General features: G+C 42.0%; 1 protein-coding gene and 1 long non-coding RNA gene across 3 annotated transcripts in view; both read left to right on the top strand.

Moving 5' to 3' along the window:
• The first annotated feature begins 12,762 nt into the window (after positions 1-12,762).
• Positions 12,763-18,214, top strand: LOC115007449 (uncharacterized). The gene is made up of 3 exons (XR_003832184.1): positions 12,763-12,808; positions 13,206-13,464; positions 17,696-18,214. It is a non-coding gene; the product is annotated as an uncharacterized LOC115007449 (long non-coding RNA).
• Positions 18,215-19,283: 1,069 nt separating this feature from the next.
• The window catches only part of tsc22d2 (TSC22 domain family 2), a 32,483-nt gene continuing 24,362 nt past the window's right edge, over positions 19,284-27,404 (top strand). For both annotated transcript variants that reach the window (XM_029429285.1, XM_029429284.1), the window contains exon 1: positions 19,284-21,598. In XM_029429285.1, coding sequence (XP_029285145.1) covers positions 19,977-21,598 — 1,622 coding nt within the window. In that variant the 5' untranslated portion in view covers positions 19,284-19,976. The remainder of the gene's footprint in view (positions 21,599-27,404) is intronic.

Here is a 27,404-nt window from a genome sequence, read left to right as displayed (position 1 = left end):
TAATAAGATCAGTTCATTTGTGGTTTCGGTCTTTTTATGAGATGTTTTGATAGTTAAAAATATAGAAAATCACTTGTGTTGGCCTTAGAAATATTTTCCAAAAAAAAAAGATATCTGTAGAATATCATGAAATCAACCGTGTTAGTGTAAGGGACACACTCGAGCATACTCATTGTTAATAAATAAGTTAACAACACTGAAATGAGTACAAGAGTAAAACCCATTTTTATTTGAAGTTGATCAATATTACAAGCAACCAACAGGAAAGAGGTCAAAGGTTAGAGCCACAGCTGGCTGACAGTGTTTAAAGTTATCAGCGTGCAGTCCTTACTTTAACTATGACCCTGCAGGAGGCTCTGCTTTGTCTTGTGGTCTGAACACAATTCAGGCCATTGCTTCACCTCAAACGGACAAAATTATTAATTCATGACTCGAGTTCACTCTTTGTCTTGTGTAGCAGTAGAAGAAGTAGACCTATTTTTAACTCCCACAGATGAACACTCTCAAAGGCCGATATGCTTTGGTGTATTTTTAATGAGTCGTATTGCTAAATAAATTATTTTCTCTCCATGACACATGATTGCCTGATCTTGGGATTCAAGCGCAAATCACACCATTATGACATATTTTTCATTTTCATAAATATTTAACTCATTTGAGAACTCACAATAACTAAATAAGGTTGAATGATGCTGCTGTAAATTGCTGTTAAAAGTAATATAGAGGAATTCCAAAACTTTTCCTTGCAGGTTTCGGCAGAACTTTATCAGTGTGAGTGTAGGTTTTTTAGACTTAAAAGTAAGCAAGCTTTCGATTGTCAATCCTTCCTGGAGCATCTCAGCAGTGCAGGACATTAAATATTAAGCAGCAGCAGGTAGGGAAGATGGAGCGCTGGTGCTGCTCTGTTCCTACAAAATGTCTCTTCTCTGCTCACCATGTCCCAGGTGTGTCACACACAAAGAAAATCAATAGTAACCAATGATTGGGGGGTGGGGGCAAAGGATGAACACGTCCTCACCATCTGCAAGATACAGTAGAAAACATAGGATTTGAGTTGTCAGAGGCACGTCACATGATGAGTGTTCCTTCAAGAATGTGTATGAAGGACATTGACTCAACAAGGTTAGGGTAGAGCTGGAAAAATACCATTATCATTTGATAACATATCTGTTGTTCATAGCAACTTGGGATAAACCATGTGACAATCAGCTTGCTCCAGTAACCTTTACCCCCTCAGGGAGGTCAACATGGGAGATCAAAGGTGGTCCATCTGCACAGCCAGTGGAGTCAGTATGCATGTGTTGGACACATCGAGACATACAATGAGGCAGTCTTTGCAGAGGCCTGCATCCCCCCCATCTGTGGAATGGATCAACAACCCCATTGATCGCGACTGCAACGCGTGGATGTCACACACACATGCAAATTAACTCTGAAAAGCACACGCAGACATTTTGTCATATGACTAGACACATAAAATGTGGTCATGCAAATGCACACAACACTTCGTCACCACGCAAGGTGACCTTACGTAAATCCGAGGCACGCTGAGGGCAGTGGGTTAGTTTGGATTTGAATAGCGATGAAGGCCTCGCCCACAATGAACAGAAGAAGAAAAACTTGAACTGAAAATAAAACAGACTCAAGAAATACAGAACAATTATTTCCTTTGTTGTCTTATTGATTTACAATCATAATGATGCACAATGTGTCATATACTGCGTCCTTAAAAATGCTGACCTGCAACTTTAATAAATCTAAGCAATAAATCCAGTAAAAGAAGTATATGTGCCCCGAAATGTAAAAGCATTTCCAGCTGCCCTGGTATGAAACCTTGCCTGCCTTGTTGTTTCCTGTTCCTCCTCGTGGTTTGTAAACCTTCTTTTTCTTTTGCTCTCGCCATAAAAGGTATTGAGGAATGTGGATCATCCAACACCCACATTTAGTTTTTCTTGGAGAAGGTCGGTTACAGTAAAAAACAACAAAAAACAACAACAATATGACAAAGGAGGTCCTCTGATTGTATCTTTATTTATGCCCTGTAATTCTCAAAAATACACGAGGGAGACCCATCATTGGGTATTTTATTAATACATTTATCAGGATGGACATTTTTAGCCGGTCAGGAAGGTCAGAGTTGTTTTTCTGCAGCGCAACAAGCTCATGTACATCTAGTCCTACTTACTCTGGTAGCGTGGTATGATAATGTACAGACTGGCTATAAAGCCCCACTGTTCTGCACAGATGAATAGTCATGATTCATAGTGAAGATGAAGTGAGTCTTACTCTGGATGGACATTTCATGGTCTGTTTAGTTTCACTGCTTTATTGAGAGTCTCTCTTCACTTTGTCTACTTAATGGTGCTTTTAAAAAGAAATCCTGATTTTAACTTTTGTTCATTTAAGTCATTTCTGGATTGAGGTGAGGCCGTGTTTCTTATTTATTGAGATACATCAAGACGTTTCCAGTCTCACGTCTAAGCCACAAAGAATGAAGTGAAAATACTCAAATCATAAATTGTTAAATAATTAAGGAGAAAGGGTGTGTTTTACACGAGGCATGGCTGAAACAATGTCCCCATTAAATCCTCCTTTTGACAATACATGGAGGGTTTTCAACGTCTATAAACCAAAGCATGTCTCAAGCCCATTTATCCATTATCATTTATGACAGCTTTCCCTGAGATAGACAGACCTATGCTAGTAGTATTACTGTAACTCGTAATGCAAACATGCTGTATGTACAGTGACATGCGCGTGGTCATCTGCCAGGTACGAATTCTTATTGTTTTATAGTCCAATTTTTGTGGTAGAAGAAATGATCTTTTAGTCAGTCAAACAGTGAATTTTCTAACTGCCAACCTACTCTTATATTTATTTGTATTATTCCAATGTTATTATTAAATTATTCCAATTGGCATCTATGTTTGTAGATAAATGAGCCTGTGATAGTGAGTCTATTAGTTTTTTTCAGCCACATTAATATCAGTTTCCACAGGTCAGATCCAAAGAGTACTGAAAGACAGTTAGGGAGATTCTAGTCAAGAGGTCTGTAACATTTGCTGAGTTTAATCTGTATAATTTACACTTACAGATGCAACACTTCATCACAGATGTTTTCCCCACCTTGATGCCTTGAATGCACCAACGTTGATGATCACTTCTAGACTTTTAACTGTCTGTAGGGAAAACAGATACATTTCCTGCCAAGGTGTTGCAGTTAGAATAGAAGCATCCACCATACCTTGGTACTCAAGCACTTAATGTCAAACCCATCAAGTGCAATGAAAAAGTGACCTTTAGAGCAGCTCTCGAGTGGGGTTTCTGGAAAAAGATAACGTGTTCGTTAATGGGGGAAAAACACCTAGAAACCAAAACTTAGGGGTTCCGCAGAATTGCGTTTGTTTTGTTTGTATTGCAGATGTTTTTTGCATAGACAAACTCCACTCAGGAAGGTGTGAGTCCACAGCTCAACACCGCCGTCCTTTGACCACCACACCTACTGGTACGGTCACATGTTTCAGGTCATATATATATAACGCCTACAGTTATACATGTACACACAAACATGCCTCAAAGCCACCACGGAAGTCTTCCTAAATGAGCGGCTGTCACTTGCAAGTCAAAGTTATTATAAATGGGAAGTACCACTGCAACGTACAGCACTTTGTGTGGTATGTTTGCGTTGGTTAGGAAGTTTGATTTTCTGTCTTAATTATAGTTTTTCATGATGGATGCAAACATGAATATGATTTCATTTGACATGTGGCATCTCTTTGGCATGTGTCTATGGTTTTGACCACCGTTATATTGTACTGCTAAACTATATGTCATCTTGTTAATATACACTGTAATTAAAATATTATTATTATCCATTCCATAGATAGAGGGATAGAGGGAGAGATAGATAGATAGATAGATAGATAGATAGATAGATAGATAGATAGATAGATAGATAGATAGATAGATAGATAGATAGATAGATAGATAGATAGATAGATAGATAGATAGATAGATAGATAGATAGATAGATAGATAGATACTCAGTCAGTATGGTTAAGTGCAGCATAGTATCTGCAGTCCTGTTTTACTGCTCCGTGACGACACCTTGTGGCTGCCACTGTCTCCTACAGCTTTGATTTATTTGGTGGAGATGAACTGAGTGGAGTCATGAGCACATTGAGACACAGATGGTGCACTAGAGCCACTGGTTAGGAAACACTTGGCAGGTCAACACAAAAAATCCTCCTCAGGCAAGAAAGAAAAGAAAGGGAAAAAACGCTCAAAGGCAGAGAATGTATGTAAGGATAATATCAAAAGATTTTTCCGAAGACAATAATTAATGTGTCATTTTAGTAACTCTAAAATAATTTCACATGAAGAGAAATTAACAAATGATACACATGCTGCCACTCCTCCTTCATTTACCTATAAGTTACCTGTGTATGTACATGAATGGACTTGAGCTGCTTATGCAGCATATGGTAATTCTTGTAAAGGAATTTTACTTTACAACCTAAATCTGACATTACAAGTTGTCTCCTGTAGATTTACCTGTAGAATTAGAGTTTTTTGCTTTGAGCCTTCTGCTTGTATAAACAGTACAACACCACATTCAGTTGAATTCATCTGTACAAAGTCCCACAAACAACTCAATTACACCAACTGTGAACATTTTCCAGACCTTTTAAGACATTTAGCTGCATTAAAACTGATACTGATCATTTGACACCCAGTGCTATGGCGCAACGGATTAACAAACCACATCAATGGATTACCAACAGTGTTCTCCAAGATCACCGCTCGGGTTTCACATGTTTGTATATCATTAAGAGCCTTGTTTTGAAAAGTACATCCCTATAAAGCATATTGACACATTGCCAGTGTAATTTGCCAAATTGTTGTTCCACACTCTTGTAATCCATTCCCCAAAGTACGCTATGCATGTGTAGACATCAGGAGTCCACATGAATCACCCTTAAACAGAAAAGACACGAGACACTTAACAGAAGGTGTATTTTGTTTTGTTTTTAAAAACAGAGCCTGTTTGGTTATCCCCTATACATCCCCCAAGCCAGCTGTGATGCACTGACCTTTCAGAGAGATCAGCTGCATTACTTCAGTCAGTTGGGCGCTTTACAGTTGAGCTGAGACAAAATGATTATTGTATTAGATTTGTATAATGTTAACATTGTGTTTTATGCTTTAAATGGTGTAGTAAACACCATTTAATCCATACCTTTAGGAGCTGGATTTCATTTGCATGTCCATGTTAGGTGGGATATGGAATGAATCCGACAGCTCGGTAGGCTCAGTAGCAGTCAGAGAATCAGCTCCAACTACTCCTGTCATGAAATCATTATTGGATAATGACTGGGCATTATATATGATGTTAATAATCTCTCTTGACAGAAATAATTTTCCACATTGGTCTCTGTGTCTATTCAGAGAAAATATATTGACCACATAATTTTAGTTTGTAGAAAAAGTCCCTGCTATGACAATAAAAGAAGTGGCTAGAATGTAAATAGAAACCATTTGATCTGTTATTGAATTCTTACATGGGTATCTGACAACGTGCTGCTGTGGGGACAAAGTCCTCTCTCACTAGGGCACCCCCGCAGTTGTTGCGACCTCGGACTTGCAACGAGGCCATGCAGGGGCAACATCTCTGTCTCCAACAAAACGAGAACCATCAGCTCCTGAAACACACAATCATCATTCAATAGTATAAATAGATTTTTAAGAAATATCAGTGGTATGAAGCTGGTTGGCTTGAAAAAACAATCACGCCGCAGCGACCACAAAGTCTTTCCTGACATGGAATCCTCCACATACATGTTTTTTGTTTTTTTTTCCTGTACAGAGGCCATATACAACACTTCTTTATGGAGGGCTTTTTCCCCTTATGATTTGATTTTTGTCCTCTCTCTTTTGTCTTTCCAGTATGTGGCATCTAGATTGAACCAGGGAAAATGTAATGAACAAAATGAAACTGCAGGGCTTCAGTACAAAAGTGAGATACTCCTGTTATTTAAAATATACAGTATATTATCAAGGGTGACCTGTGGTGAGCTTTAGACCCAGCAGACTGAACACGAGGGATGTGTCCCCATCACCAATACCTTTTACAAACCTATTGATTATATTATTTATGTATCAGTGCAGCCATGCAGTTGTCTTGGTATGTGTATCAGGTCAGCACACACTGACCGTATGGATGTACTTCAGGCAGGCAGGAAGGATTATTTATATAGCACATTAGGCCATCGCCAACATAAAAAGTAGTTACTTGTCCTATTTGTATATGTCCAGTCAGTGTTGGTTGGACACTGTGACACCCACCTCTCACCCCACATTAAGCCTCCGATGGTCCTGCTGGCTTGTGAGACTCCAATAAGACACCATAATCCCCTTCAAGCTTGCCAATTTAGAAAATAAATCCCTCAGGATTTGGAGTACATTGAGAAGATTAAAAGATGGGAGCACACCTGCTACTGTAAATATTAGGGGATATTATGGACTATCGGGTCATAGGTTCTAGGAAGGATTAAACGTATCACACTGGGAGGAGGGGGAGCAGGAAAGGGCAGCTAGATAACAAAGTGAAGATGTGAAAATGTATTTCTGACATTGATTTCACTGTATTCTGTGGTTTTAAGACTGTCTCAGCCCTGAAGGTTATATGTGGCTGAGTTAAGTATTATCAGTAATTATTAAAATCAAATCAAATCAAATGTATTTATATAGCCCAATATCACAAATATTTGTAACATTTTTCTCAGTGGGCTTTACAGACTGTACAGCATACGACTCTGTCTTAGACCCTCGCACCGCACAAGGAAAATCTCCCTAAAAGGGGGAAAAATGGAAGAACTGAGGAGAGATCCCTCTCCCAGGACGGACAGATGCGCAATAGATGACGTGTGTACAGAATAAACAACATCGTAAAAATACATCATCCATGTGACAGACATGGTGATGCGATCGTTTAAAAAAAATGATTAGGGTGTACTGTTCAATGATTACACAGTCATTAAAAGGTCACAGCTTTACTTGTCTTTCCTTTAATGCTGTTTATGCTTCTGTGGCATAGCAATGGTTAAAAACCCCTTACGTATATCTTACTTTGAAATCTAGCATGCAAAGACAGCATGTGAGTTTTGCTCCAGGTAAAACTCTGAGTCACTTTGTGATAACAGACATATCTATAACTGTCGGCACCTTTATGAAAGGTTGATTAAGGTGGAATGACGCAAACACTGTTACTATCGCTGCTGGCAAATTCTTCTAAAAGTAATGAAGCCAATTAAAATAATTTAACACCGAAAGACATGACACAACAGTTTGTTGCTGCACAAATGAGGAAGACTGGTGTAAAACTTGTGCTCATCCCAGACCAAAAGGTTTATTTGACAATGTTTTATTATATGTATATACTAGTCTCCCTTTTTGAGTGGATTCAGAGAAATACAGCAGGCCTTTTCTTTGAATTATTTTTTAATATTCATTTTCCAAATAATACACTCTAAATATAAGATAATTAATTTCATGAAGAACAATTTCTTAAGGTATAAAGTAAGAAGCTGCATCCAATAGTTTTGTTGAGATATTTCATTCTCGACCCAAAGTGGTGGAGCGACCAGACATTACCGTCTTTAGAGGCACACTGTTGCAAAAACTTCCAGATTACATTTATTTATTATTTCTGTTTTGTGTAGTATTTATTGAATATCAGCCATATTTGTTTGGCTGTCAGTAAGACTAAGTTAACAAGTTTAATAAATAACTTTCCTTTTTTTGCCATTATATATGGTATTAATTGAATCAATAAAAATGTAATCTGATTTATTCATAATAAAATAATTATTGGTTATAACCAGAGGACATAAGTCGCATGACAGCCTCCAGTCTTGAATTTGAAGACTTTAGACTTGACAAAAACATAAAAGATGATTTTTTTTATTGTGCTTTTGAATAAATGACGGTGACATTTTTTAAGAGTGTTTATTTTAGGTTTCTGTAGTCTAGACCGAGACGGGTTACAGTGACATCAGAGCTAGAATTAATAGCTTTGATGGTATAACAGGAAATTGGTTCATTCCAGTTTATAGATGTTTAACAGATCTGTGGTACTTGCTGTGATTTCTTAATCTTTCTTACATATCTTATGTCATCCTAATCATTGACTTGGTGCCACCTCATGCTGTAACCCTACAGTATGTGCATCATATGAGTGCAATTAGTTTTTATAGTTATTAAGTTTCAAATTTGACCTAACAGAGTTGACTTGATCCACTTACATGTTTACTGGAGACAAAGAAGTAAGAAAACATATATAGTTTTCAAACCAGCTGTGACAATAATTGCAAACACACCTACACACACACACACACACACTCTTGATGTGACCTAAACCGTCTGAAGAGAAAATCCCTTACGCCAAGTGCTTACTAAATTGAGGAGATTTATACTGTTTTTGTCTGTGGTTGCAACAGTTTTAAACAATGAATCAGAACTATGTCTTATTCAGGATTACAGCTCAAAAATCTGTCCTCACCAGGAATGTTGTTTCACCTTCTCTGTGCTTATTTCCCCCTGTTTTCAGGGTAATTGGCATTATTTCTTGTGTTGTAAGGGTTTTAAGATTCCAAGGCCTTGAGCTTTGTACTAATGGTTTTTGGTAGCTTGTGCTTTTTGGTGATTGGGTAATTTAAACCTTATAATGTTGCTCTCCTTTATGACCATTTACAGCCTTCAACGTCTATTGCTCTGTATCCACTTAATGTAAAACCCTATGTCTGAGAAAGAGCGTCAGGTGTTCTTTGCATCAATAAATGCCTATAATTATATATGCATATTAATAATACTTTTCTACATTCAACAGCTCTTCTCATTTACATTCTTGTCATTTTCCGATAACCTCTTTATCTGTAAAGGCAGTTAGAAGGAATACAAGTTACACAAGCAGGTGTATCAGAAATGATTCACATCTCACGACACAGTAACTTCTCGTGTATTTTACCTGTCTGTTGACGTGGGGGCGGTTCACTGTTAGTTCAGACTTCGTTGCCAAATGGATTAAAGGGAAATAAGATTTATATCAGTTAATATACACAACTGCTAACATTTTTTATATGAACTGAGAGTGTAAAAAGAAAACAACATATTTTCATTGCAAGTCTTTGTAGACTCTTTCCTCCCTGTTCAACTATACAGACAGACACTCTGTAGATTACATACAGTATTATATAATCTCAGGGCATTACGTAACAACTGAACTGTGAATACCCCAATAGGCTAACTCTGAAAGAATTCATGAGGTAGTGAAAAATATCAGGATGAACATGCGTAGCTCAACAGAAAAAAGTACATCTCATGATCTCCAAAAGTACACCAGACTTGAACTCAGAGCTTGTTCTGTGAATCGTGTATATTTGGAGCTAAAAGGAGGCTTATGTGGACGAAAAGGGACAAAGCCGCTCCCTGAAACACACACACAAGAAGGCAATTTAACTTTATTTAACACTTACTTTTATTAGCAGTCAGACACAGGGAAATAAATGGTCCATGGCAAAACTAACAAACCAATGTGTGTTTCTCTGGAAAAGGAGCCCAATAAACCTGAAACCAAACACAAGGTTCACATGCATATTTCCTTATTTCAGTTTCAGCCTGGTCAAGTTGCCCTGAACCAACCCCTTGTACCCCTTTTTTTAGCAAGTGCTGAGTGATGTTTGGTCAGTCTGTTTGTTGATTGTGCACTCTCAGACCCCACAGTGCTTTGCTAAAGGCCAGAGGTCTCCCAGGTTGGGCTGCTGAGAGTGACCGCTGGCCAGGACCCCGGACCCCAAAATACAGCGGTACAACGCCTGTCTTGTTACTGCGGTGGTACACTGAAAGTGGACACAGCATGCTGGACTGTGACGCGCCGCAGCACAGCCTGGTAGTCTTCACCCTCAGACCAGAGCAAATAAACACAACCAGCTAAACAAACACTTTGGCTGGGGCTGGGAAAGCCCACGCACAGCCCGCTACTAAAGGAGGGCGTCTAAGTATAGAGGGCTTGTTGGGGCTGATGTTGCAACATTGTTTTCAGAGGGAGTTTTATCCAGGTCCATTTAGAGAGGAGTAAGAAGTAATGTTTGGCTAATTAAAAAAACCCATCTAATCTTGAAACAATATAAAGTCTGCTGTAATTTAGTAGCTATTTTACACTTTTACTTCTATTTTATAATGTTTTTGTAAATTATGTCAGAATCTTTTGACATTTTCTGTTTGATCCACTCCTTATGAAATGCAACAGGAAATACAAAAATCGAATTACATATTTGATTACTTTGTGTTAAACCACATCTATATTGAGTTGTTTTTATCTGAGGACTGCATGAAATTGTTTTCGTCAGACAGACCTTGTGAGTCGGCAACCGGACATTATGTAACTGTGTAATTCAATGATTAGTCAGTCGTGTCAGGTGAATAATATGGCAAAGCTATTTTGTATTGCCCTATCTCACACAGTCACATGTTTTTTGAAAGAGCAATAAAACTGCAATATATAAAATACTGACATAATGGGAAAGTGACCTGTTTGTTTAGGAGATGAAGTAAAGATGTCACATGTTTGATGCTGGAGTCTTTCCTTAACCCAACATTACCATTGTCCACAACTGTATTTTTGTATTGTGCCATGGAGGGTCTAAGGGTGGAGGGTGTTGCATGTTAACTTAATCTGGATTATAGTGCGGTAGAGTAGCATTTCATGAGAAAGAAGTGAAAATGTTCCTTTTTATTTTATTTTTGCCTAAATAAGTGACGGATGAGAGATGACAGGAAATGGGGGGAAAGAGATGCAACAAAATACTCCATCTGAACGTTAATCAAGGACCTTGCAATTACATGATCTCAAACCCCCAAGGCCAACAGGATGTCCCACAGTGAAATTTTTATAAATTAATCCAGATCTGCAACAAAAAGTAATCAATTCTTATGTGGCTCATGGTCCAACTTTCCACTGTATTACAGTAGAAAACAGGCCAACACGGCTAACACTTTTGGCAAATAAAAAAGAACAACTTCTTGGCTATGATAGAAACTGACGTCGCTCAAACACACTGCTACAACATACAGGCCAATACAACATCGTGACCAATTTCTTTTTCTTTGTGTCATATGTTGATCTTGTGACAAACTGTCCTGCCGTCGAGCACAAGCCTTTGATGGCCTTTATTGAAGCAATAACCTCTAGACATCAGTTTGTTGCTAATGAGTCACCATCAGGGAATAATGTCAATAACACAATGTGGGTTAAATCAGTTAAACAAGTTATGTTAGGGTCTAAAAGTTCCATAGTAAATGAAGTTTACTTTTTAATACATTTCTACTTAACCCAAAAGGTTTCATAAATTTGACTGATGTTGAGGAGTCTAAATCACCCTGTGGGTCATTCACACGTTACATGCTAAAGTCCCATATGAGTCATCATGGTCATACAGTATGAATTGAGGTGTGTATTGTGAGATCACATGTACTTGGTTGCACCAGTTTTGTGTAATTTCTCTCTAATTTAGGGTGTGGAATCGAAACTAGAGGCTAGTTAGTAACTAAAGCAGCTACTAAAGTGAGTTATCAATAAATAAGGTCACTACTGGATTACGGTGTTGCCAAATTGCATTCAATTAATGAAGAATGTATGTTGTGTGGCAGAAAACTGCAGTTTTACAATTAGTGAGTATAAGTCTGTGACATTTTATGATTTACACCTATGGCAGGGCATTTGTAAGTATTTAGTAGTTACTTAACGTTACATTGTAACTTATCTCTGTGGTGCAACCACTTTTATTTTAGTAATGCATAAATTACTATTTAGTATCAATTTACATTATGACTAGGCTAAATGTGAACTTGTGGCATTAAGGAGGCATTACGATCTCCTGATAAGAGGTGTGTCACAATCACGGGCTGGTGGAGCGTAGGGTCTAACCCAGTGGTCTTCACTATTTTTTACATGAGAGCCACATTGATAGGACAAAGTCAATAGGAGAGCCACTTTTACCGCAAAGTATGAATAGCTACATCCAGTCATAAAAAGCCTGTCTGCTTATTAATCTGTCATCCCACCCAGAACATACAATATGCAATGCAGCCAACCAATACATTCATTAAAAGCAGGATTAGTTTAATACTGGGATGATGTTGTCAAACTCTGCAAACAATATTTCAACTGAAGCCAAAAAGCAGTGTTTCACAATTTTTGAGTCTGAGAAGTTTTCTTGCCCGAGCCAAAATCCATGCGATCTCAAAAGATGCCTCAGTTAATCGTTCAGCTGTATTAGTTGTTTTAACTAATTTCACTTCCAGGTGCGCTAAATTTCGTTGAATTTTGGATGCGTCGTTTAGAAATGCGGCTCCAAATGACTTCGCTTTCGCACATTAAGCACGAAGGGTTCGACTCATGGAGGACAAATAAAAATTCCTCTGTCCACTTGTCTTGAAATTTCCTATGCTCGTTTTGTACGGCTCGTAGCCCTACCTTTCTTTTTTAACGGGAGCACCTGGTGCCTGTCCACAAACCACATCTCCAGCATCTTCCTCTCGATTCCACGGTGGTTTGATGCTCCAAAGCCAAATCTTAATTTTACTCGTTTGTCACGCTTTGTTTCTGTCCAACTGGTGTGCAACTATTTTAATTTGTATTCTTATTAATAAGAAATCGATCCATTTTACGTCTGTAGAAACACACGCGAACTAGCATGTAATGGTGAAACGAGTCGACCGGAGCCAAGCTACCGCGAGTATGAAGTGCCAGGTTGGTCGTAGTATCCTCCAATTTAAATGTTCAAATTTAGAGATATAAATTATTTTTTTAGCAAATGTCCATATTCATAAGCATGCTTATGTTAACATATTTTTAATGGGCTTAAGTTTATTTATTTATATACTAGCCCACCATGTATCTACCCGTCCACGAGCACATTCACCATTGTAGTGCTGATAGACCGCCATAACATGGCAACTCCGCAGTGAGTCAGTGTTCCGCTGAGCAAGTTTTAATATCTTGTTTCTAGTCTATATTTGCATCTTTTATCAATTATCATTATCAATTATTTGTAGGCTAATAGAGCAGACAATTTCAATGTTTTAATGTGTTATATGTAATAGCCCTGCTTGTTTTTATGAAATATATCTATCACCCCTTTATTTAGCCCACTGCCATGCAAACCACCAATTAAAGCTTGGCGAGCCGCCGGAGGCTCGCGAGCCGCGCAATGAGTAACACTGGTCTAACCTGTGGGGAGTCGGAGTAGTAGCCCAGGACAAGAACCCCGAAGCTGGAGTTTGCTCTGGCTGAATTTGAGCCTAAGTGCTAACTGCTATTGGAAGCTCCGTTTGTCTCCCCGAGTCGCCCCTCACTCTACACCCGGTGAAGCAGCCTCCCGGTGGCAGTGCAGATGAGGCAAGGGTGTGAGTCGTTTTCTCGTTTCTGCCACTTTGGATTTAAACCACTTAAAAAAACTATCAAAACGTACAGAGATCATGGATGTATTATTGACAAGCTCTCTGTGTAGCTCTACTTCTTAGTTCTCTGGACTGAGGGCAGACTGGCACCAGGGTGACTCACTATCACCTCTAGAAGAATAAGTGGTATTACAAGACAGGATGGGTTGGGGCTAGTCAGTTAGCATGCTAATTTATCTAGGTATCTCTGCAACACAATACATACACGTATTTAACACAATGTCAATACCGTTACCTCTTCACATTCTGTTGATAATGTACAATTATTTTTTTAATTTAGGCATATTTTACACATTGCACCTGAGGGAACAACACAATAATAGTTGATGGTCAATCTTTTTTTTATCCTTCCAAAGCAAGACTAGGGGTCAAATAGCAAATGAACAAATTCAATTGAAGGAAGGTGCAGTAATAATTTAGCTTCAGTCTTTGGAACACCATAGGTCAAATAATTTCTTTGGGGATGTTGCAGGAAACTGGAAATCATATTGGTTTCCCCGAGAATACATATTTTTCTTAGGAACATATTTATTATTTATGTCATTTACAGTACTTCTAATGACAAAACAACAATAATGAAAGTTAGAATGGGAGGAAAATGCAATTAAAATTAATTCATCCATCCATCCATCGTCCACCGCTTATCCGGGATCGGGTCGCAGGGGCAGCAGCTCCAGTAAGGAACCCCAATCTTCCCTTCTCCGGGCCACATCCTCTAGCTCCGACTGGGGGATCCTGAGGCGTTCCCAGGCCAGTGAGGAGATATAATCTCTCCACCGAGTCCTGGGTCTTCCCCGGGGTCTCCTCCCAGCTGGACGTGCCTGGAACACCTCCCTAGGGAGGCGCCCAGGTGGCATCCTTACTAGATGCCCGAACCACCTCAACTGGCTCCTTTCAACGTAAAGGAGCAGCGGCTTTACTCCGAGTCTCTCACGGATGGCTGAGCTTCTCACCCTATCTCTAAGGGAGACGCCAGCCACCCATCTGAGAAAACCCATTTCGGCCGCTTGTACCCGTGATCTCGTTCTTTCGGTCATGACCTAGCCTTCATGACTATAGGTGAGGGTAGGAACGAAGATCGACCGGTAGATTGAGAGCTTTGCCTTCTGGCTCAGCTCTCTTTTCATTCCAACGGTGCGGTAAAATGACTGTAGTACCGCCCGCGCTGCTCCGATTCTCCGGCCAATCTCTCGCTCCATCGTCCCCTCACTCGCGAACAAGACCCCGAGGTACTTGAACTCCTTCACTTGGGGTAAAGGCTCATTCCCTACCCGGAGTAGGCAATCCACCGGTTTCCTGCTGAGAGCCATGGCCTCAGATTTTGAGATGCTAATCCTTATCCCAACCACTTCACACTCGGCTGCGAAACGATCCAGTGACTGTTGAAGGTCACAGACCGATGATGCCATAAGGACCACGTCATCTGCAAAGAGCAGCGATGAGATCCTCAGGTCACCGAACTGCAACCCCTCTTCTCCACGACTACGCCTCGATATTCTATCCATGAAAATCACGAACAGGATTGGTGATAAAGCGCAGCCCTGGCGGAGGCCAACATTCACTGGGAACGAGTCCGACTTACTGCCGAGTAGCCGGACACAACTCTCGCTTTGGGCGTACAGGGATTGGATGGCTCTCAGAAGTGACCCCCTCACCCCATACGCCCGCAGCACCTCCCACAGTATCACCCAGGGGACCCGGTCATACGCCTTCTCCAGATCCACAAAACACCGGATGGGCGTACTCCCAGGTCCCCTCCAGGATCCTTGAGAGAGTGAAGAGTTGGTCCGTTGTTCCACGACCAGGACGGAATCCGCATTGTTCCTCTTCAATCAGAAGTTCGATTACCGGCCGAACCCTCCTTTCCAGTACCTTGGAGTAGACTTTACCAGGGAGGCTGAGAAGTGTGATACCCCTGTAGTTGGCACACACTCTCTGGTTCCGCTTTTTAAATAGGGGAACCACCACCCCGGTCTGCCAATCCCTAGGCACTGTCCCAGACTTCCACGCAATGTTGACGAGCCGTGTCAACCAAGACAGCCCCTCAACACCCAAAGCCTTCAGCATTTCTGGACGGATCTCATCAACCCCTGCGGCTTTGCCACTGTGGCAATTCCACACCTCAGTGACTTCCATCAGGGAAATTGACGATGATCCCCCATCAGCTTCCAGCTCTGCCTCTACCATAGAAGGCGTGTTAGTCGGATTCAGGAGTTCCTCAAAGTGCTCCTTCCACCGGCCGATAACCTTCTCAGTCAAAGTCAGCAGGGTCCCACCCGTGCTGTACACAGCTTGGATGGTTCCTCGCTTCCCCCTCCTGAGGTGCCGGATGGTTTTCCGGCACCTTGGTGCCGACCGAAAGTCCTTCTCCATAGCTTCTCCGAACTTCTCCCACACCCTCTGCTTTGCCTCTGCCACGGCAGAGGCTGCCGCCCTTCTAGTCCTTCAGTACCCTGCAACTGTTTCCGGAGTCCTCCCGGATAACAAATCAAATCAAATCAAATTTATTTGTATAGCCCAATATCACAAATTATACATTTGTCTCAGTGTGCTTTACAGACTGTACAGGTTACAACATCCTCTGTCCTTAGACCCTCGCATCGCACAAGGAAAAACTTCCTAAAAGAAACCCCAAAATTAAAGGGGAAAAAATGGAAAGACCCGGAAGGACTCCTTCTTCAGTCGAACGGCTTCCCTGACCACCGGGGTCCACCACGGTTCGAGGGTTACCGCCCCTTGAGGCACCTAAGACCTTGAGACCACAGCTCATCACCGCAGCTTCAGCAATAGAGGTTTTGAACATTGCCCACTCAGGTTCAATGCCCCCAACCTCCACAGGGATGTCTGAAAAGCTCCGCCGGAGGTGTGAGTTGAAGATCCCCAGGACAGGGGCTCCCTCCAGACGTTCCCAGTTCACCCGCACTACCCGTTTGGGTTTACCAGGTCTGTCCAGAGTCTTCCCCCACCCCTTGATCCAACTTACCAGATGGTGATCAGTCGACAGCTCCGCCCCTCTCTTCACCCGAGTGTCCAAAACATGCGGCCCCAGATCAGATGATACGATTACAAAATCAATCATTGACCTTTGGCCTAGGGTGCTCTGGTACCACGTACACTTATGAGCATCCTTATGTTCGAACATGGTGTTTGTTATGGCCATTCCATGACTAGCAAAGAAGTCCAACAACAAACGACCGTTCGGGTTTAGACTAGGTGTCTCCATCGTTTCCCACGTGTGCGTTGAAGTCTCCCAGCAAGACTACGGAGATTCCTACAGGAGCCCCCTGCAGGGCTCCATTCAGGGTCTCCAAGAAGGCTGAATACTCCGAACTGCGGTTTGGGGCATAGGCACAAACAACGGTCAGAGTTTTCCCCACCATAACCCGAAGGCGTAAGGAGGTGACCTCTCGTCTCGTAAACTCCAACGTAGCGGCACTCAGCCGGGGGCTAGTGAGTATCCCCACCCCGGTCTGACGCCTCAACACCGGAGAAGAATAGAGTCCAACCCCTATCCAGGAGTACGGTTCCAGAGCCAAGACTGTGCGTAGAGGTAAGCCCCACCAGATCCAACTGGTAGCGCTCCACCTCCCTCACTAGTTCCGGCTCCTTCCCCCACAGAGAGGTGACGTTCCACGTCCCCAGAGCCAGCCTCTGCTGCCCGGGTCTGGTCTGTCGAGGTCCCTGACCATCACTGCCACCCGTGTGACAGCGCACCCGACCCCAGCGGTTTTTCGCATGAGTGGTGGGCCCACAGGATGGATGGATGGGAGGCACCACGTAGCTTCTTCGGGCTGTGCCAAAACCCGGCCACCACTCGCTGTCGTGTCCCTCCCTCTGGGCCTGGCTCCAAACGGGGGCCCGGGCTTCCTCCGGGCAGGGTCTCTCCTTTCCTTTTCCTTTTTTTCATGAAGTCGTTTTGAACCATTCTTAGTCTGGCCCCTCGCCTGAGACCAATTTGCCTTGGGAGACCCTACCAGGAGCACTAGGCTCCAGACAACACAGCTCTCAGGTTCATAGGGACACACAAACCTCTCCACCATGATAAGGTGATGGTTCCCAGAGAGGAATTAAAAAATTAAAAAATTAAAATTAATATTATTTGCAAAAAACAAAACATAGACAGGAGTGTATTTGTCTTAATGATTGAATGCGTTGTGTTTTGTGCTTTACCCTTCAGGAGTCACCATAGTCATGGGCCATATGTATGAGGCATTTCCTGCTTCCTGGAGGTTTCTGGATAGTGAACACTGGCCACCAAAAAAAGAAAAACTTGTATGTTGTACTGGAAATTCTGTCTATATTAATAGCTAGCTTGGCAGATGGCAAGCCTGTGCTGAACCACTGATTTTGGTTATGATATTACCATTATTATCAAAAGTTTTACTGCTAATGTCTTTCAGTCCATCTTTACACAGAAAGGTTGAGGTATGATGGTAACTAACAATAAGTTGAAAGTTGACTTTCACACAAGAGTAGACTGTTTTGACGTGGCAATTATAATTATTTTTTATGCGTTATTCTAGGAACTTAGGGGTAATATTGGACTCTAACTTCATTTCATCCATCCATCCATCCATCCATCCATCCAGCAATGTGAGATGATTTATTTTATTTCATATGATATGGCAAATTATTTTAGTTTTTATTTAGTTTAGTTTGTTAAAGATTTTAGTTTATTATAATGAATGTCTTATCTATCTACCTCCTTCAATGTCTTTATGTTGTTTGTTTGGTAATTAATGTGATTTGGTAACAAATATTTGCCTTAATAAAGGAGGCATCTACCTTGAATAACCTCCTTGTGTGCACAATGACTAAATCAATATTTGTTTCTATTATCTCTATTATTAATTCCACAGTTACACACAAACCTGTGAGCAACATTCATAGAAACTATAATCATCGTCGATAAGCAACATTATGCCAAGTAAGCTGTGTCTGAATAGGATACGTGACTTCCCAGAGATAAGTGAATCATTCAAAAACAAGAACAACTCCTACCATGACTCATTTCATTGAAGTCACTGAATGAATGTTTCAGACCTTAATATAGGAAGTAGATACTGAATTTTGCAACAGAGATCAGTTAAAAAGACATTTTCAAAACGGACAGTTGTTTCTATCAGGCGAGTTTTGAGGATTTAAAAGGGCATTGTTTAACATGGTGACTGTTGTATAAGCAGCTGTAAATACAAGTGTATAATTGTTTAACTATATTTGTAATTCAGAAGGTTATCTGAATAATCTCCAAATTGTAAGACCTACATCACCCATAAACTAACATTTTTATTTTTTTAACTTTATTTAGAACAATTTAGTAGCCTACTATTCAGTTTCTCGTAGGAATAATAATTCACATTCCTCAAAAACAACAAACGGATAAAAAGATTAAAACAAAACAGCAAGGCAATATTGAATTTAAATATTAGAATTTGGTGTGCTTCAAATGATGTGACATTTTCTATTTTAATACCTACCCAATTCTACACATTTCCCCAAAATTGTAATATGATTGGACATGAATAAACATCTGTCGACGGCTGGCGAACTCTTTCCTGCTTCTACCGGTGGGTGGGTTAACCGGAAGTGACAACGGCGACATAAATTCTTTTTAGCCATGTAAAACTAATTTGGATTTTTAAAAAATTGTTAACAGCCTCAAAAACTGCACAAACGGTACATACAATACATGTTTGTGCTGTCGTGGATTTCTAAATATATATTTTATAGATAACAGAAAACTAGATTGACCTCAATACCCAGGATGCACTTCGCTCTTGCCATCTTGTCGAGTGGTTGGGTCAGAAGAGCGGCAGGCAGGAGTTAGCTACCCGTTAGCTTACTTCTCTACTGACTGTGGTAAAGTGGTTATCTGTCAGCTAGCTGCTAGTAGCAGCTGCCAAAAGTGAGCTGTACACACGGCGAGAGGCAAAACTTCACCGACTTTGAGACGTTTTCTCTGTCTACCGCTGGACTATATGTTCTTTTTGGAAAGACAATGGATTTGTTTACATCATGATGTCGCACATGCTGGTACCGAGGTAGGGAAAACTAGCTAACATCAGCTAACTTGGCTAGTCGGCGAGAAATACATTTATAGAGAGAACAGTGGGCTGCGAGACCGGGCCCGCTTCAGACTAAAGTACCGGTGGCAGCTGCTGAACAAGAACTTTGACAGGGGCCTGTTTGCAACTCCGCTGCCGGGACACAAGGAAGGCCGACGGGGTGTCGGAGAGACCGGGGTAGCAGTCGCCGCGGAACGTTTCGGGAGTTTTGCAGGGTCTGGCCCCGGTTGTGACACTTTTCTCAGACAAGAGAGAGGAAGAGGAACGGTATGGAAATGTCCTGTGACGGTACGTGTCTGTGTCATATCCCTCAACTGTGAATTACTTCGCAAGACATTAGTCCAGCACTTTGTTTCATCTGGGGAGCAGACAGACTTGACGAAGATCGTCAACATGTCGAAAATGCCGGCGAAAAAGAAAAGTTGTTTCCAGATCACGAGTGTAACGCAGGCTCAGGTGGCGGCCAGCAGCATCACCGACGACACCGAGAGCCTGGACGATCCGGACGAGTCCCGGACAGAGGACGTGTCCTCGGAAATATTTGACGTTTCTCGGGCAGACCTCGGGGTGTGTGAGAGGAGTTCATCTGAAGAAACTTTAAACAACGTAACGTTGGGGGAGCCTCCGGAGGGCCAACCGCCCTCCACAGGTCCCGTCAACGGGGGGCTCTCATATAAAAGTATAGGCACTGGTCGTGTCACCCCACATAATTTAGGAGGAAGTGTGCCTGTGCCAGCTACCACTCAGCCCTTTGTTCCGAGCCCAGCCACCCATCCGCCAGTCATCAATACAATCCCTGCTGCAAGTGTGGCTCACACAGCTCCTGTGAACACCAGCTGTAGTTCCCGTTTCAGGGTCATTAAACTTGACCATGGTACTGGAGAGCCCTTCAGACGGGGCAGGTGGACATGCACTGAGTTCTATGAGAGAGATTCAGATTCAAATGTTAATCGGACTGTGGATAGCATAAAACCAGCGGTAACCCTTGATCACAGTATAGACCGGGACAGTGGGCTAGGACCCACCTGTAACTCTGTGGTTACTAGCAGTGCTTTTTCTGCACACGCTTCGGAGAACCCCACAGACAGTGGCTACTCCATTGCGCACCCCAACCACCCACACCCTTCAGAGCCTCTGCAACAAGGCTACAGCTTGTCTCCTCAGATAGGGAGCGGAGCAAGTGCCTTCCACCCCACAGGGTATACAACTACAGCATCACAACAGGCTCAGGTCAATATGCAGACGGTTGCACCCCAGACCTTCCTCTCTAACAGCCTCAATGGTGTGCATCATGGTGCCATGCATCAGAAGTCTCCCATTATGCCTCCTGCCATGCAGGCCCAACAGTTTGCCTATTCTTCTCATCCTACTGGCCTCTCAGCTGGCCAGCTGGACTATCGCCAGCAGCACTTTGTCTCAAGCACTCAAAATCTTCCCATGTCGGCCCTCTCTGTGGGGCCTCTGACCAGCCAGTTACCATCTCCTCTAATCACCCCTGCTGGTCCAGGAGCCCAAGGGCTTGGTGGAGAGGCAACCTCAGCCCAGGGCCTTCTGCTGCAAGTGGGCAATACATTAGCCATGGCACCCATCCTTCCAGGAAGTGGCCAACAGCAGCATGTCAGCCATACTCAGCCTTCAGGAGGGTTAGGCATTGCCCTTGCACCTTCTGTCCCTACCACCACCTCCCACAACAGTGTCCAGAACGCACCTGCCACAGTGCCCAGTTCCACCAATAACAACCCCCCAGGAGCGCCAAGTCAGGCACCCAGCACAGGAGGACTTGTCAAGCAGCACCAAGGAGCCCACGGAGGAGCAACAACAGGCTTTCCCTCGATCTTCAGTATCCATGCAGAAGATGGCAGGCAGAAGTCTGATGCCCTACCTCAGCGCCATGCCATTGTGGTGCCAGGGAAAGATGGTGTTATCCCTTTCATCCGTGAGGGCTTCAACCTGCCAACTCCAGCTGTCAACAGCCTGTTTGGCATCCATATTACCATGGATGTGGATGAGGACAGGTAAGAGGGCATAATACAAAAAAGAGCCTATGTGAAATGAGTCCACTTCCATAAACGTTGTTAACTGCTTTTTTTTGTTCAGCTGTGGACAATCGGTAATGCAATATTATAGTATTGATATCAGTTTGTCTATGAGCAAAAACATAAATTCTTTACTTGGAGCAGCACTGAAAAACTGTGTTTCTGGAAGTTTGCCCTCATATTAAACATTCTTGTTGCATTCTGCTGCAGTGTGGTCATGCTCCACACTGTGGAGAAAGCCTCTCCCTTCAGTGCTAAAGTTATTCACACTATAATTGTTTGGTTGTACTTAAGCCTCAATTAAACAAAACACTTTTTTTAGTTCTGTTTCTAAGGTTGCCGGTTGTTTTTATTCTCCTGTCTGTCTAGGAGAGACGGTTAGCATACTTGCCCTGGGCAGCGATCCCAGCCTCCCAACTTTATACCTTGTAAATACAGACTCATCACTTGCTTTCAGAGCTCTTCTAATGTACACACTGTAGCTATTTTTAGGGTCTGTCTTCACACAGCTTGATCTGAAGTGTTGCCACTCTTTGCAGGTAAAGCAAGCAGAGTTGGAGAGGTAATGTGTGAGCCAAGAATGACCTAGATGGGAGCTCAAGTATGCACACAGACAGACACATATACATAGTCTGTCCTGTTTTCCCAAAACCTCCCTCTGTGTTTATCAGTGTGCTCTGTTCTTTTTTTCCAGTGCTTATTATGAATGGTACAGCCTGAGAAGGACGTGTTTGTGTGTGCTTTTGGAGGTTGAGGCCAGATTTTAATCACTCACAGTTCAGATATTCCTTATACTTCTGTGTGTGTATTATGTGTGAGCAGTGACATCAGTGGCTGTCTGTGTAGCTATGGTGATGCTGGCAGCAGGACAGGACAGGACATGTCAGGGAGGTGGAGAGGACAGACGCACACCTGTTGCAATGATAGTAGGCACGTAAGCCACCTGTGTCTGTGGCAGTGATAACATGGCCAGACTGAATCAGCAGGACGCTGTCTGCCTGTCCTTGTTAGGCCTGTGCATGTCCATGTTGACACATCAGCTTAACGAAGTGTTGACTAGTTGCTGACCTGTTAGGAGTTTAAGCTCCGTCTTTTTCTTTTTCGCACACTTCCTAATTTTCCAGTGAGATTGTATATTATAGAGACTTGAAACTGCAGACTTGTCTTAAGTTAAAAAAGAAAAAGGTTTGTGAAATAGAATCCAACATAGGGTGGCTATAATTAAAATGTAACTTGCCTTTTAAATCAGTCAGCATAAATGTTTTGGAGCTATTTTCCATTAAAAAAAACATTGGTTTCAACAAAATAAGAAACTGAGTGCAAGTCGATTCGACACCGACTTGAATATTGGTAAAAACTTGATGGTTTGACCATTCTTCCTGATGGTTGATCACTTTGCACCAAACTTTGCTTCCGCGTGCTTGGTAACTATAAACTAACTATGTTTGAAAATAACATTGTGACAACTTTTATATATAGACTGGATAAGCTCCCTCTTAACACTTTCCCCAAAAATTGAGAATAGTGGAACTGTTTTGTCAATTTTCTATATGGATTCTGCCTGGTGCATACATGCACATGCATACCCTAATATGTTACATTTTGGTTCACCTCAAAACTTGCAGTTGTGGGGCGCAAAGGCAAGTTGGCACTCATTACTTAAAATGCCTCATTAACGCATAACTTTCTTGTAAATCTCAGCTAGCACCCAAAAAACATATTTCATGCAACCCCCCTCCCTAATTTATAACGGGACACATTTTTCTAACTCTTCTTGTCAGAGGTGCATTGTTCTGTGCAAATAATCTGTTCCAAGTTTCATTGTTTGGTTCTGTTTTGAGTTGGGAGTCCATCACAAAAGTAGAACAAAGCATTGTGGGTGTGGAGTCGTGAGATTAGAATGATTTCCCCTCAGCTTGGAATGGTTAGCATCTCTGCTCAGGCTGCTCTGCCAAATAAAGTGATGAGGCTGCCCCTGGGACAAATGAGTTCCCCCTCAATGGAAGCTTTTGGCCTTTAACTCAATTACTCCTTACAGGACAGACAATCCTCCCCGCTCCTTGTATTCTCTCAATTAGGAGTATTAATTATTATTCAGTCATAGATTACATTTCTCAAGCTGAAGAACAGAAGTATTTAAATTTTACAGTGGAAAGAATTGCTGTCTGAAGTTAATGTTATATCATTTACTCTATATTATAACATTTTATCCAAAGACATTAAGCTATAATCAAAATTTGATTGATGATGTGAATAAATAATAGATCATCGAAGAATTATGTACATACCAAATATGAACTTTTCCCCTGGATTCATTAGTACGGTGGTAACAATCCTCCTTTTGTCACCATACCGCCACATTTTACAATACTGTCTTGCTTTCATTTAACTGTTCCCTTGCTGTCTGAATTGTGTGCTAGAGGCATGAACACCCTCCCTCTCTCTCACAGAACAACTTGACACTGTTGGTTGCTGTTTTTCTTGAGGTATGGTAGTCGTGTTGTATCAAGTGAATATCTTCCATGGATGATTATAAGTAGGTTTGCACCTCAAGGCTTTTTGAAATTGACACAAACTTGAGACCCAGTTCAGCCACATTCTGCTGTTGGCTACTAAAGCGTATGAAATACAAGCCTGAGTGTTCTTTGTCAGTATGGGGATTCAAACCTACCACCATCTAGTCACAAGCACGGTATTATAAACTTGAGTTTGTTTCCGCCAGAATAAAAGATTGCCGCTTGTATCAGCAAACAAACCGATGAACTTGGGACAAGAAAAGGAAAGTAAACCAGCTGCCATATTTACAAACTTGCTCGACTTGCCCGATAGCCGATATGTGATGTCACACTGTAATTGTGGAAACTCAAATACCAACTATATTAATGGCTCCTCGCACACATTGAATTTCACATGAAGTTGTAATCTGATTGGAAGTTTTCTGAAAGGTCCGTTGCAAAGTGTGTGCGAGTTCAAATTGGTGGAAATTGTGAGTCGTCAATCTCCAACTGGGGTGAGTGCAGAGGCTCCTGCAGTTTGAAAAACAATGGTTCAACTGAGAGTAATCTTGTGAAGAGACACTTGCAGTGTGTACTTTTTGTTCAGTGGGACAAGCATTAGTTTTAAATGTTGGGGACATGAGCAGAGGTTTAACCCCCGCTGTTGCTGATAGCTTTAAAAACGGTGTAGGCACTTGTTTTACGTGCCTAGAATAATAGCAAATTGTCAAAACGGGTTTTTTTCTTCCCATTTTAGATAAGAATATAAACATATACATGATATATACATACATGTTAAAGCTTGCGTAGGTCACATTGGAGAGGCCAACAAGAGTAAGCTTTATATTTAAAATGATCCAACTGAAAGGCCCAGCCCAATGTTGCCAACTCTTTCCTTTACAGAATTTACAATATCGAAATATTCAACACTTGCTCGTCTACAACAGCTGCTTAAATGACCTCCCCAGGCTCGTTCAACTTATGGGATAAATCTTTGTCCGTAAGATAATTTATATAATACCACATTTTGAAAACGTTTTCTTTTTGAACATGTCATTTTATTGAAACTTTATTTTATTGTAGAAAGAGCCTACCTCCATTGATCGTTAGTCTGAATATACTTGTACTGTAGCACCTCCGTCCATTTTACCCCTTGGCAGTTTGACAGTTTAACACAAAGGGGGAGAGAGTGAGGACAGGGTGGGATGGAGAGTCAGGCTTGGGATGGGGCGGGCGTGTGTGTGCGTGTGTGGCGTCGGGGGTTGTAGTTTGTTTGCCGCAGTACCTGGAAACAAGGGAGCAGCTTATTTTACACAGATAGCTGACCTTCCTGAACTTCCAGGGGACACATTCCAGGAGCCCTGACTGGCTGTGATTGTGGGACGCCCTGGGCTGAGCAGACGGGTCTGCACCAGCTCTGTTTTTGGACCTGCCTCCTGTCTGTCTCCCTCTAATGTGTCTGTTCTGTCTCTCTGGCTCTTGTTTTTTGTCTCTCCCTAACTGAGCAGTGAACACACTCTCTGCTTCTGAACTGCTGATGCAATTTTTAGATTCCCATTCACATCATTGTCTTTTCTAGTTTAATTAATAAAAGGGAGAATCCTCACTTCAAATACAAAACTGTCTTCTCTTTGCTTTTAAGTTGGAGTAACATTTTTGGTGTTGTACAATCACTATAATTTTTATTTTAGAAGCATAATATCTGACCGGAGTTGGGTTTTAATGATGTCTCCTGGAACTACCCTCATAGTGCTCATTAACAGTTTTCAACTAATTTGGTGCTGTTCCCGAAGACCACGCTCCTCTCCGGCAAGGAGGCAGAGCCCAAAATAATGGCCTCATTTTGGGACGGTACAGTGAATTGTGCTTGATTTCAAAACATGTCAAGTTTGTTATTTTTTTTTAATACATATTCAAAGATCTAAATAGGCCAACAGTGTGAGGTAAAGTGGTTGAATAAGTTAGCATAGCAAAACCCACCCTGTTATCTCAGCAAGATGTGGTCATGGGATTACTTCCAATTAGAGTGGACCTGCCAAAGCAAATAAACAACCACGCTCCTGGCTGCCAGGCCTACCATAACTAACCCAGTTTGTGCTGGAAACAAGACTATTGAAGCAGCCACAGAGTATGTTGCAGGCTGTTCCAGGAATGAGGACAGTGTGTAAACTGTTGGTGTTTGTTGTCTTTTCTGAAATTATCTCACTCTCAAGTGTGTACAGAACAGGTTAGACTCCTCTTTCGAGTGGTTGCAGCATGTTAAGTAACGCATTTGTCCTTGTTACCAGTCTCGTACATGGAGAAAGTTGGGCTACGTTGAGCTGAGGGATTATGAAATGTTCCAGTGGATGTGTCGGAACTTTGGCTAGGGATGTGAACAATTTGAGAATTGACTATATCAGCAATCGCTGGTTGATGTGCTGACGGTGGCCGGTTGGAAAACTTAAACATATCCATCCACCCATCCACCCATCCATCCATCGTCTACCGCTTATCCGGGATCGGGTCGCGGGGGCAGCAGCTCCAGTAAGGAACCCCAATCTTCCCTTCTCCGGGCCACATCCTCCAGCTCCGACTGGGGTATCCTGAGGCGTTCCCAGGCCAGTGAGGAGATATAATCTCTCCACCGAGTCCTGGGTCTTCCCCGGGGTCTCCTCCCAGCTGGACGTGCCTGGAACACCTCCCTAGGGAGGCGCCCAGGTGGCATCCTTACTAGATGCCCGAACCACCTCAACTGGCTCCTTTCAACGTATCGCCCAACCATAATATTCATCGGTTACAAAATGATTAAGGGCCGTCAGTCATGTTTAGATTAGTCTCATGCAAATTAGACAGTTTTAGAAGAAATTATTTAATCTTAAAAAGCCAGAATAGCCCCTGGACTAAAACTCATGTTTCCATAATCACAATCAGGGAATCGGGGAAGAAGAGACAAGTGTGGCCAATAATGTGTGGCCAATAATGTGTGCCTTTCTAACAATGTTCTGGAGTGAGTATTAAAAAGGGAATGAGGCTGCAGTTACCTGTTGGAAATATACAGGCGCTTTCATTTCTCAAAATTCCCACAGGCTTGAATTGGGTTGGGTTTGCCCCAATTTCCCTGTGTATTGTTTTTGGCAATGGGCATATGAATGTTGGACTGAGCTGAACATTCGGTGGGAGAAGGTGAATGTCGGCGATCATGTCACAAATATGTTACCACACTGAAAATACTTTAGTTCAAATTTTCCCTGTTAAGGTTCACATTCGTCGTACAGTATCATTATTACTAACTTACAAAAACATTTACA

The sequence above is a fragment of the Cottoperca gobio genome, chromosome 4 (genome assembly GCF_900634415.1).
Source record: "Cottoperca gobio chromosome 4, fCotGob3.1, whole genome shotgun sequence".
NCBI classification, from domain to species: Eukaryota; Metazoa; Chordata; class Actinopteri; order Perciformes; family Bovichtidae; genus Cottoperca; species Cottoperca gobio.
The sequence above is the reverse complement of the archived record's forward strand: the minus strand, read 5'-3'. Positions and strand labels throughout refer to the sequence as shown.